We start from the raw sequence: 12581 nt of genomic DNA, 5'->3' as shown, positions 1-12581 counted from the left end.
AGGCTCATCTCGTTCATAACTAGCCACCATTACACTGAACATCATGCACTCTAAAACAACCCTGGTTGATGTATGTATGTAACTGTCACACTCTGCTCCAAACCCGGACTAAAAATCACAAACTGGCAACATCCACGTCAGTCTTTATTTTTCAATTATGAAAGTCGTTGTGTTTAATACATTAAAACGCTCAAGACCTCATATACCTCACTTAAGTTATCTTGAACAAAAATAATTTCCCTTTTCTTCAACTACAATTCGTGTTAGTTATTAATGTGAATAAGCGAAAACCCTGATAACATTGAAGAGAAAACATTTAGTTTCATTAAAATGTATCTTCTCATTCCAGAAGTAAGTAAGAACCATTATAATTGTAAAATCGTCACAGGATAATATCTTTTTGTTCTGTCAACCAAATTAATCGTAATCTTTTTGCTTTTGACATTGAAACTTATCGATGGATGCTGAAATTAACGACAAGCCCGGAACACTCATTAGGAAATCTGCAACTCATTATTTTAGCAAATGCCAATCAACAAGTCATAAATTCATTTCTTCTCAAATTGTGGAATTAACATTCATTCAAAGTTTGTTCTAAAGATTGTCTGCTTTCTTTTCTAGACATGTACACGCTGTATATGAGTGTTTGCTTCATCATTCAGCTAACACTGGTGGCCATTTTAATTGTAACCCAATAATGTACTTCAACTTTCAGAAACTGGGTTACTACATACAGTGTACATGTAGGCCCTGAAAACAAAGGTCTGCAATATGGAGTGTGCAAAGTTGTCTCCGGGCAAATGAATGCCAATTAAATGAAATTCACCTGCACAAGTGCTCTCAAATTTAAGTTTCCAAAACTGACTTTTTGAACATAATAAACTTAATGATCTCTGGTTTTTTTGTTGTTTTTTTTTGTTGTTGTTCAATTCAAGAAGATATTTTCTATGTTTCTAATTAGAGTCAAATCATTTGAGAGAATCAATACTTAAACTACATGTACTTTACACCACAAATGTATGGTACATGTATGTTGTTTTTCCTTACATAAAAATTGGCACTGCTGGTATCAATCATTCAGTGTACAATGTTCTGTAACTGGTAGTTGGTAAACTGTGGTTGGTAAAAGCTAAAGCAAATGCTTCTTCAGAATGGGATGTAAGAAAGAAAGCCTCCAAGTTGGCCTGTCGAAACCTTTCCCAAGCTTGTAGATTAAAAAGGTTGCTGGCCCAGTGGTTAGTGACAAAGTTTAAAAGATGTCAAGCTTACCTTGAATAGGCCACTCTAGCTCTTGTTCCTCTAGTACCACTGCTGAAGGGAGAGCCTTATTTAGTCTATCTATAGATGGTAGAAGAGCCAGGAATGATGGCAGTAATGGCTTGATGGTCTCCAGTGGCAAGAGCAATAAAGAATGAACAAGTAGAGATAATGTAGAACCTGCTACAGACTGATATACTACACCTGAAAATGAAGTTTATTTGACTTTTAGTACTAAAATACATATAGTTGCAACTAGTCACAAGTTTAAATTTATATATAATCATAACTGTTGAACATGTTAACTTAAAAAAAAAAATGCAAAACTAAACAATACATGTAGACACTTGGACTTTCATAAATATCATGACTAACAACCTTGTGAACTATCCTCACCTAACAATAATTAGTAGAATTCTTCTAGTATACTAATGCAAATGCTGCAATCTGATTGGCTGATCTACTCGTACACTATCAGCCATTAGTGTGCAGTAGCTGCAGGTCATAATTAGATGAAATAGCAATGTTTTCTCATTTTACAGAAGTTAAGGAGGGAACATCCAGAAGCAAAGGGATAATTTCATTCCACAGAAAACTCAGAGGAGGATATTAACAGTTTCTGGACTTTTAAGCTCTAAATTGTCGAAGAAATTGATAAGAACGCTAACAGTGCGGAAAATTAAAATGACAATTCACTCCTCGCAATTTCTCTATAGCATGGTGTTTACTACAAAGTAGAGAAATGATTGGCAATGGTCAATTGAAGGAAATTTCAGTTACATGCTCATGTAGAATTCTACATGTACTAAAACAATAATTATTAGATTATTTGCTCTTGATTTTACAAGTCAAACTTACTAGTCAAATAATACTACAAAGAGTTACTGAGGTAATTGTATACATGTATAAGTCCATTGTAAATAAATTACTATGTACACTGTATATGAGGTGGTAAATAAAGGTACAACATCAATTTTATTGTTTCAGATATGAAATTACGGGTATATTTACGTGAAACAGGTAAAAGTTTTCTTTGGACTGAAGTTTGCAGAGTTTGCATTTGATGACGCAAAATCATAAATAAGGCAATGCAATTTCTCAACACTTGTTGTTGTGTTTTTATTCTCTCCAATAAACCATGCAATGAAATGTAATTCCAAAACAGAATTGAAAGTAAAAGGGAGACAAATCAAAGTGGCTATTAGCCACTCAACTTAGAAAATGGATTGTCTGTAACCAGTTACAATTTTGATGCCACTGACTCGAGGTTTTAATCCATAGGTTAAGTTTTAAATAGTGCAAAACGCAACAGTAAGAGAATACACAAGGAGATGTAACAGTGTTGAAAACATTCATGAAGCTATCGGTCCGAGAGACCAAGACAATTATAAAGAAGGTACCGCTTCTTGTCCCATCACCAAAGCAAGTAATAACTCTCATTTTCATTCCTCTCATTTTTTTCGTTCTTTATTTTCCCAGCCAGTATCAGTAATATTTTCTCTCTTTGTTACCTTTTGTCATCTTAGAAATTTAAAAAAAATGTGTTCAGCATAGAGTCACTATACCACACGGACAGCACAATATCTCATATAAATAAACAGCAGAACAAGTCGTTTGAATTCTCCTCAATTCTCTTGACTGTTGATCGTCTAAAACATTTAATCATGGCTTGAATCATTCAAAAATTCGTACAGCTCGTCAATTTTGTGACTTTCAATGCCCTCTTTTTTTGGCAATCAAGTATGGTTAAACCTGTATGAGTGGGCACCTTCGGGAAACGAGCTATTCATTTAATTACAGGTAGCTTCTATTTACAAAAATGTTCGTGTGAAAATCTATTCTATGTAGGGTATTTCTGTGGTAAAATATCGAGTACTTGCATCAGAAAATTCAAAGAATGACTAAATTGACACAGTGCATTGCAAGTGACTGCAGATGTTCAAAAACAGGGGGGAACTCCTATATGAAAAGGTCAGGGAAGGTCATTGTCTCGGGTACAAATCAAGGATTCTGGTCTCACTTAAGGTGTTGACGACGAAATGTCACCATTTTTAGCTGTCAAAGTATCCTTTAGAGTGCACTCGAAGAAACAATAATTAAAAGAAACACTCTCATTTAATTTCTGTTTTTAGGTTGGATTTCCGCTGATCTCTCAAGTCTACAACTGCACACGGGATAATTTCTTGAACAGTGGCTAGTAATCAAACCTATTCCATTTTGAAGTGCCTATGAAGTAAAAAATAATTGCTGCTTATTTGAAAGGCTTTTCAAAGTAAAGAAGAATGGCATTTCCCTTTTTGGAACATCTTTTTTCATTCCAGGAATATTTACGTTTTTGTATTATGCAAATGAGGAAAGTGATAGCGTCACAGGTGGTTCCACTTGAACAGTAAAACCCTGAATCAAGAATATCTCTAGAAATATTGGAGCAGTGTTCTTCAAACTTGGCACCACAAATGTGCATCACAAAAGAAACAAAATGACACCTTCTGTGTTGTTGCCATGGCAACACTTTTGGCTCCAGTCTCTTTCTGTGAAAAACCAAATATGCCAATTTGCAACCCTTCGAAAAGGGACTGAGGGTCTTGCTCAGAACACACATGATTCCCATATTGTCTTAACTCTCCCCATTAGATTGTTGGGAGTGGATGATCCTTGTTTAAGATAAAATCTGGTAATGTTAGTTTTAGTTAAAACAGGACCAGTGGCATAACTGCTGTCATGGCAACGGCACGACAGGTGCAAAACGTGTCATACAAAACATGAATATCTCTAAAACGAAAAAAGATATTCCAAAAAGGAAAACGCCATTCTTCTTTACTTTGAAAAGCCTTTCAAATCAGCAGCAATTATTTTTCACTTCATAGGCACTTCAAGTGGTATCTTTTAGGGGTCTAATGAAGCTCAAGCAACTCCCATATTAGTCTCCTTTAGGAGCTAAATTCAAATTTTCCGACGAGCATCCCTGACATTTTCATATGGGAGTTCCCCTCCAGGGTTTCAAATGTCTAACAGGAAGTGAAGAAGTGAAGGAGTGAAGGAGTGAAGGAGTGAAGGAGTGACGTGGTGCAGGAGTGAAATCACTTCACCACTACAACTTGGAAAATAATATTTCCCAAGTTAAAAAGGAATGGAGACTAACCTCCAGTTTCAACTGAGTATAATTCTATTCCATTATATTTAACAGTTATTTTACAACTCCTACCACACTAACAATATCAATCCTGTGGAGTCACTTCAACAGTACCTTGCAGTTTATCTCTGACATAACTAGCTGCTGATCCTGTGTAGCGTGTTAACAATCTATAAGCTTGATCCATTACTTCACCAGCACAAGGAAGTAAGAGGAATAAATGGTTCTGAAGAACTTTTGTGGCAGTATCATTCTACAAATAGGAAAAAGAGAACATGGATTGCCATATCTGCATTTTTGTACATGAATTTAAAATTGATAAATCTGACTATGATCTGACCTCAAATTTTGGTTCTACATGTATACCCAGGGCTCCAAAAAAAAAAACATTTAATTCCAGCTTGCCCTTAGGACAATTATCTTTTGCCCTGGGCAAGACTCAGTTTGCTCTTGTAATGATTATTTTAGTTGGCAGACAACTTGCCTGATCCCTTACCTATCAGGCAAGTGAGAATGAAAAGGTACTTGCCCAGAGGGAGAATCTACTTGTACCAGACAACCAGATAGCACTTTCTTTGAGCCCTTATACATGTACCTCCTTTGCAATAGTAAAATCAGGGTGACAGGTTTATATGACTCCTGACATTCATGGCCACTCCACATTTCCCATTGTCTTTTACTTTCAGACTTCCAAGCTTCAGAGCTCAGCAATTTAATTTCCTGAGCTTGTTAAATCAGCTATGACTGATACCAGCTGCAGATCTAAATTCACCTTCCAGAAACAGAATAACTCAATGGCAGTTGTCAATATTTTTCACCGTACACTTTGCTTACAATCTCGAGGAACATGCAGGAGTATTGATGACAGAAAGTCTCAGTTCTTTGGAATTGAGTTCAATTGCAATTTCTGTAGGACAGCTATTTTGGTTCACTTGTTATTGCCTAATGTACCAGCAGTCACAATTGTTTCAGTCTTACTTACCACTGAGTCTGGACTATGACAATGTGCTAGCAAATGCTTCAGAAATGACAGCAACAACTGCCGAAGGTAAGAATGATTGTCCTCTTGGCCTGCTTTGCTACCATTTGTGGGTATAACATTGTCACAGACCTCACTCTCAATATGAGCGAAATCTTTTTCCTACAAGACACATTTGTAAATAGAACTTTTCAGTTGTTCTTTGAAGTAAAAAATCACCAGAAAGTTCATATTACAGACACAACATGACAGTCTCACTAGTAGAAAATATCAGAAGTGTTTCTGGTCTCTCTCAAAATTCAAAAAAACTACTTAGAATAAACTAAGGTATCAGTGTTTCTTAAACAACCATCCCACCCTGGCAACAGCATGAGTTAAAGATAATTATCAAAAAAAACATTCTCTTCTTTGATTGTATAGTGTGTTATGCTTACTATGCCACATGCTAGATAAAAATATAATTTGTGAGCCAGTAGGGATACACTTAAACAACTTGAACTAAACACTGCTGCTTGAGTTAAACATTGCATCTCAGTTGCATCATATGTCAAATGCAAGTCCCAAGATCACTTCAAATCAGCACAATGCTGATTTTAGAGGCACACGGGTGCCACAGGTGACTACCGGTAACTAATTTTCCCTTTGGGTGACTGGAAAAACTTACTTTCTTCATAATAAGCTTAAGTGCTGGGCATCCAGGATTTCATAGTTAGGAACCTTTGGGCTCCTTGTAATTTTTCTTAGACCACAGCCTTGGGAGCCACATACAAATTGACTTTTCAATTCTTGTATGTTGCATGCAAAGGTCAATCCACTGATACTGTTCACACTCGAAATACTATGCATGGTCCTGACCATGTGAAATCTTGCAAATGGTTCTTTTTGAGATATAGTGATACATGTACCTTATAGGTATAGGTAACAATACTGCATGCAAACATGGTCAAGAATTTCAAGAAATTACCAAATTGTAGTCAGTCATATCTAGTACTTACAATAAAACGTCATATTAAAGGGGAACTCAAGGCTAATTTTACTATTTTTTGTATTGATGTTAACATAGGATGGATCAATTTGACAGCGATAATTTATATCGATGATGAATGATTTCATGAAAAAATCGATCCAAAGCTTCGGATTGCATACGCCATGTTCCCTTTTCATCGCGGGAGCTTAAACGGCCAGCGGATTAAGATGTGACGTCAGATCATGATGCCACATTGCTTCGCTTTTGTTTTGCATGAGGAGTTTAGCGAGCTGAACTGAGTATATTGAGCTAGTTTAGTTTCAGCCGCTTCGAAATGTCTGATGACGAAACCTCTTCGCATTCATCTCAATCAAGTCTTTCTATTGACGATGAAAATATCCCTCAAAATGTGATCCGGCCATACCAGTTCGAACCAGAGTTTTCTTCCAGCGAAGAAGGTGTGGAAGAAGAAGGAGAATTAGAAGAGTGTTACATGTTGCTGTGTAAATGATCGAATGATTTATTATTCAAGAAACTACATTATACATACTCATTATGCATACATAGTGAGTGCCGATGTGATAGAATGTGCTGATGCATCTGATTACATGTGCATATTACTACATGTGCAACACCCTTCCCCTTTTGAAAGAAACAGGAAAGAAAGATATATACAAAGTAAAATAACGGTGATCATGAAACATTCGGTCAATGTTAATGTTCATTTGACTGGTCTGAGAGAGTGCACAATGTTCATAACATAGTCTTTAAACCTAGAAGGCATATTTCTATGTCTTGTCAATCTCCGTTGCGTGACACTCGGTTGTGTAGGTTCTAGATCCAGCGCCCCGGCCTTGGTTGGTCCGCCTGTTGGTTTTGCTCTACGGCTGTTTGGTCCGTCTGTTGGTTTTGTTCTGCAATCGGTTGGGTTGACTGTTGGTTTTGTTCCGTTGGCACGTCTCTGCCCCAGGTAAAGATGCTGTTTCCAAGTCGGCCGGCTCTGCTTGATAGTGGTGAGCAGGCTTCGTGTGGGCTTTCCTGATCTGACTGTGGTTTCGACGAATCGGCCCCAACGGGGTGCTTACCAGGCAAGCCCTTGGAGCTGGGTTTCCGACTACTTCGCCGTAAATACATGGTTTGTGTTTATTCTTGGGGTTAGGCTTCACAAATACTTTCTCCCCTGGTGAGAACTCCCTCTGTAGCGTTGATGCCTTCTTGTCATACTGCATCTTTGATCGGTGTCTTCTTCCTACAATATCCTGCACAACCAATCTTGGCGAGGCTGTTTGCAGTCGAAGTTGACTTGTAGCCATGGGAATAAGGTCACGTAGCCTTCGGGACATAAGTCTCTGCGCTGGTGAGTAAGCATGTCCTTGCTGAGGAGTGTTCCTATAGGCCAAGAGGGCAAGATATGGGTCTTCATGACGTGACTTCTTCAGGATATTCTTGGCGATTTTTACAGCGGATTCCGCTTTCCCATTACCGCGGCTGTAGTATGGAGATGACTTGACAAGGTTGAAACCGTAATCCCGGGCGAATCGCGAGTACTCGTAGCTATCAAATTGCAGCCCATTGTCGCTGATGCACTCGTCTGGGATGCCATGACGGGCAAAATTTCGTTTCATAACTTTGATAACGGCGCTAGCTGTTGTACTCCTCAGAGAGTCTAGCTCAAAATAATCACTGTAATGGTCTACCATCACAAGATAATGCTTTCCGTCGAGTTGGAACAGGTCCACACTTATCTTGGACCAGGGCCGTGAGGGTACATCATGCGAGAGCATGGGTTTGACTGGCCGTTCAGCCTGATACTGAGCACAAATTCCACAGGCCAAGCACGCTTCTCAAATGGCAGCTTGCATCCCAGGCCAGAAGAGAGCTTCACGGGCCCGTTGTATACTGCTATCAGGACCCTGATGTGCCTTGTGGATCTTTTTGAGCATCTCGGGTCTCAACGAAGTAGGCACGATAACTTGGTGTGATTTGTAAAGGACACCGTCGTATGCCGAGATTTCGTCCCTGTAGCTCCAATACAACCTGAGTGGCTCAGGAACTTCTTTCCTCTCGTCAGGCCAACCATTCATTACTGTTTCATACAGAGCTGCCATGGCGGGGTCCTTGCTGGTTTCAGTTCTGATGCGTTGTAGTGTGTCAGCTGTAACCTGACTCGGTTTGAGGTTCATTTCAGCTAGCTCAAGGCGAAACACTTCGGCTTGCTGAATGTCAATTAAAGTTGGATCGTTGACGGCTGCACGCGACAAAGTGTCTGCTACGTATAGTTCTTTCCCTTTCTTATAGTTGACTGTGAACTGATACCGTTGGAGTTTTAGCATCATCCTTTGTAACCTGCGTGGGGCCAGATTCAGAGGCTTCTTGAAGATCACCTCCAAAGGTTGATGATCCGTGTGAACTGTGATGTTGCTCTTTCCGTAAAGATATTGATGCCACTTGTTCATGCAGGTGACTATCGCGAGGCATTCTTTTTCGATCTGGGCATAGTTCCTTTCCGTGGCGCTAAGAGTGTGCGAGGTAAAGCACACTGGTTGGCTGTCCTGCAAAAGTACTCCTCCAATGGCATTCTCTGACGCGTCAACTTGGAGGGTTACAGGAGAAGACGGGTCATAGTATCGAAGAACAGTTGCTGAGGCAATGAGTTGCTTTGCTGAGTTGAACGAGTTTTCATGCGTGTTGGACCATGCGAACACTGCGTCTTGTTTGGTTAAATCCCTGAGGGGTAGGACGGTTTCAGACAGGTTCCAACAAAATTTGCTGAGATACTGACACATGCCCAGAAAACGTTGAACAGCGGCTTTGTCTGTTGGCCTTGGCATTTCCTTTATGGCTGTCACCTTAGACGGATCAGGCTCCACGCCCTTGTCAGTAAGTTTGTGTCCCATGAAGGTAACCGAGCTGGCCTTGAATTGCAGCTTCTTCGCGGAAAGTCGTAGGTCATAGTCACTGCACTTGTCTAATAGGGCGATCAAATTTCGGTCATGGTCAATATCCGCTTCTTCTTTGGTGTCACCACATCCAAATATGCAGATATCATCAGCAATGTTAATGATACCCTGGAGACCATCCAGGAACTTGTGCTGTCGACGTTGGTATTCTTCTGGTCCCGAAGAGATACCAAATGGCATGCGTGTGTAACAATAACGTCCGTTTGGCCCCAGGAATGTGGTGAGCAGTGACGAATCGTCATCCAATACGATGGTGTGGAAGGCTTCCAATACGTCCACAATAGTAAATACTTTCGCCTTTGTCAATAGTGGTAGCTTCTCTTCGATTGTTGGGATGGTGTAGATCGGTCTTTTGATCGTCTTGTTGATCGTCTGACTTGGGTCTATGCATATCCTCAGCTTTCCATTAGGTTTCTCTTTGACCAGAATATTGGAGAGCCATTCCGTAGGTTCTGTTACTGGCTTGATGATTCCGTCATCACAGAGCCTCTTTAGTTCGTCATTTACTCTGTCAAGTTTGGCCACTGGAACTCGACGCCTTGGGGCGTGGACAGGGGTGACATCAGGGTCCATTTCGATATGCAAGGGGCTGCCTAGTGGTTTTCCGCGGCCTGGTCTGAACACGCTGGCGTAGTGTTCTAGAACATCTTCCTTTGTAATCGTTCCAGGTTGGAGAGGTGAACGGGGCGTCGCTTTCTTGCTATCGGTGCCCTCTCTGTCAACTGCACGAGTTTCGTCTGCATAGATCATTAAATAGTGCAGAGCCTGTGCATCTCGACCACTGAGAAGTGGTGGTTTTCCTTGTGGGATGTCTACTACTAGGAACTCTAAGAGGTGTAGTTTCCCTTTCCTTTCGCAACACAGAGTTACCCGACCCTTTGGCCGCAAAGTCTGATCTCCATACATGCTGATTGTGGTCTTTGTCTTTGAAATCTTAGCGCTGGGAAACAGCTTTCGCAACAAACTTTCAGGCATAGTGTTGCACGTGGATGCGGTATCAATCTGAGCTCGCACAACTTTCGTTTTGCCACTGTATCAAGTTCACCTGTTCTTGATTGCCTCTAGCAGTCTTCATCAATTGGTTGGCGTAGGTAGTGGCTTCAAAGCATTTCGCAGTTTCGACCACTTCTTTCAAGGTAACCTTTGTTTGTGAGACGTCCCGATGCCTGTGGCCTTTGCCGATCAGTTTGACGCGAAGCGTTTCGGATGCTAAACCAGCGATGAACTGATCTCTCACGAGCTCGTCAGCAAAATTCTCGTACTCGCATTGTGCGCCCTGGTTGCGGACTCTTGTTTCCCACGAAGCGATAGACTCACTTTCGTCTTGAATGAGGCCGAGAAATTTCTGTCGTTCGCCAGAAACCCCGATACTAGCACCATAAAATTCTTTCAACGCAGCCACAACTAGGTGAGGTTTCTTCTGATTCTCTTCGGTCAGCCCCAAACTGTACTTGTATATCGATCTCGCTGCTGGAGACAGAGATGCTCAAAGGCAGGCCATCGCTTTGTCCGGTTTAGTCCATTTCTGTTCATCACTTTCCTTCGCTGGGTCGTACCAGTTCTGCATAACACAATAATCCACTAAATCTTCGATGTACACTTCCATGTCATGTTTATCGTCGCCCGTCGTTTTCAGAGACGGGAATGGAAAGGTAGGCGAAGCCATGATTCTTTAAAACGCTTTAAAATGGCTTAACCCGCTGCCACCATGTTACACGTTGCTGTGTAAATGATCGAATGATTTATTATTCAAGAAACTACATTATACATACTCATTATGCATACATAGTGAGTGCCGATGTGATAGAATGTGCTGATGCATCTGATTACACGTGCATATTACTACATGTGCAACAAGAGGAGCATCAACATGAGGACGAAAATGCTCGTACCAGAAATTCAGACTGGTAAGAGTTTCTGGATATATTTGCTAACTTAAACAATACAATTTAACCGATCCGTCGTGGCACACCATGAATTAAATGGCGTTTGATGTTTTGGAGATGCAGTGAAGATCAAACGCTCATGTGCTCGAGAATTGTAAACAAACACAATAAAAAAAGAATAAAAACAAAATCGTTGTTGCATGTTTTTGTTCGTTTTATTCATAGCTATTGTGATATCACAAGCATTTAGAGAGGCAATATCCACTGCTATGCTATATTTTAGACCTTACTAAACCAGTTTAAAATCACCCTCCTGGAGTTAAGTTGATTGTACCGAAACTCTGTAATATTGAATCCCTATTCCTATCAACAACACAATATACTCCATTTTTTGTAGAACTGTAACAAGATTATGAAACATAATTTTTAAGCTAACCTACTTTTTTTTAGAAAAGGAACGATTGCCATCGTTACCTCTGAAACGAAACAAATAACTTTTAATTTAGTTATTATTAGTAACCTATATGTTTGGTTTGTTCTAGTGCTGACAAACTGAGCCGTGTTTGAGCTTGCAAGTGGATCTGCTTCTTGTTTAGAAATCAGAGAAAAACGCATGTAAGACCTCGTAAGACTGACACAAATATTATAATTTCAGATTAGATTCTGCTATTCTTCGAAAGGATATTACTGACAGAACCTGTTGCATACTTAACTAGGCCGGATTCTCAGACATTAAATGATAAAGAACCTTCTAAGCTATCCTGAAAAGTTTGGGATAGGTTCTTATGTTTTTACTGTGCAATAAATCCAAGTCAAACAAAGCTTATTTACTTTAGGTGTACATGTGGAAATTGCCAAATACTGAACAGAAATGAGGAATGTACGTGCTGTTCAGAGTTTCCTCAAATGTGCAACAAAAACAGGGAGGCAGTAGAGATGGGGGAGGTTGCTGAAGCCCCAGTTTGTATAACTCAGCATCCAGGTTTCCAAGCTGTTTGTCTCAATAGATGGATACTGCAGACAGCCTGGTACCAATATAAGCAGCAGTATTCTCAGTCCCATGAAGGTCCCCAACATAAACTTAACAGGCACATAGCCTATCGTCAACTTGTCAGATGGTGCTGGGGTATTCTTGGCAAAGAAATGAGTCCCTTTGCCATCATGTGCAGTGTGTTGCATTAGAGCACACTTTCCTCCACCAGGACTTGAAGATGACTTCCAGTTCGAGGGTTTTCATTTTCCAGATGAATAAGAAAAAGCAGGTTCATATGGTGACAAAAAAAGTTATGCACCCTTTGTGCTTTGACTGTATGTTGTAAATTTGATTTTTTTTTTTTTGCTCAAAACCAATAATATTAACCATTAGGACATCTACAGTCATCCAAAGTCGTTGTTTTGT

At 40.0% G+C, this 12581-nt stretch overlaps 1 protein-coding gene and 1 long non-coding RNA gene across 7 annotated transcripts in view; one reads left to right on the top strand and one right to left on the bottom strand.

Annotated features, from left to right (window-relative positions):
• The window catches only part of LOC110067114 (putative E3 ubiquitin-protein ligase HERC1), a 302388-nt gene that overhangs the window by 190884 nt on the left and 98923 nt on the right, over positions 1 to 12581 (bottom strand). For all 6 annotated transcript variants that reach the window (XM_089295099.1, XM_089295101.1, XM_089295095.1 and 3 more), the window contains exons 16-18: positions 5373 to 5531; positions 4505 to 4643; positions 1270 to 1461 (exon numbers count right to left, since the gene is read on the bottom strand). In XM_089295099.1, the coding sequence (XP_089151225.1) occupies positions 1270 to 1461; positions 4505 to 4643; positions 5373 to 5531 (490 nt within the window). The remainder of the gene's footprint in view (positions 1 to 1269; positions 1462 to 4504; positions 4644 to 5372; positions 5532 to 12581) is intronic.
• Positions 11105 to 12440, top strand: LOC149108131 (uncharacterized). The gene is made up of 2 exons (XR_016208883.1): positions 11105 to 11797; positions 12019 to 12440. It is a non-coding gene; the product is annotated as an uncharacterized LOC149108131 (long non-coding RNA).

Source organism: Orbicella faveolata, unplaced genomic scaffold, assembly GCF_042242905.1.
Source record: "Orbicella faveolata isolate gen_17 unplaced genomic scaffold, um_ofav_v1 contig_26, whole genome shotgun sequence".
In the NCBI taxonomy this organism is placed as follows: Eukaryota; Metazoa; Cnidaria; class Anthozoa; order Scleractinia; family Merulinidae; genus Orbicella; species Orbicella faveolata.
The sequence above is the reverse complement of the archived record's forward strand: the minus strand, read 5'-3'. Positions and strand labels throughout refer to the sequence as shown.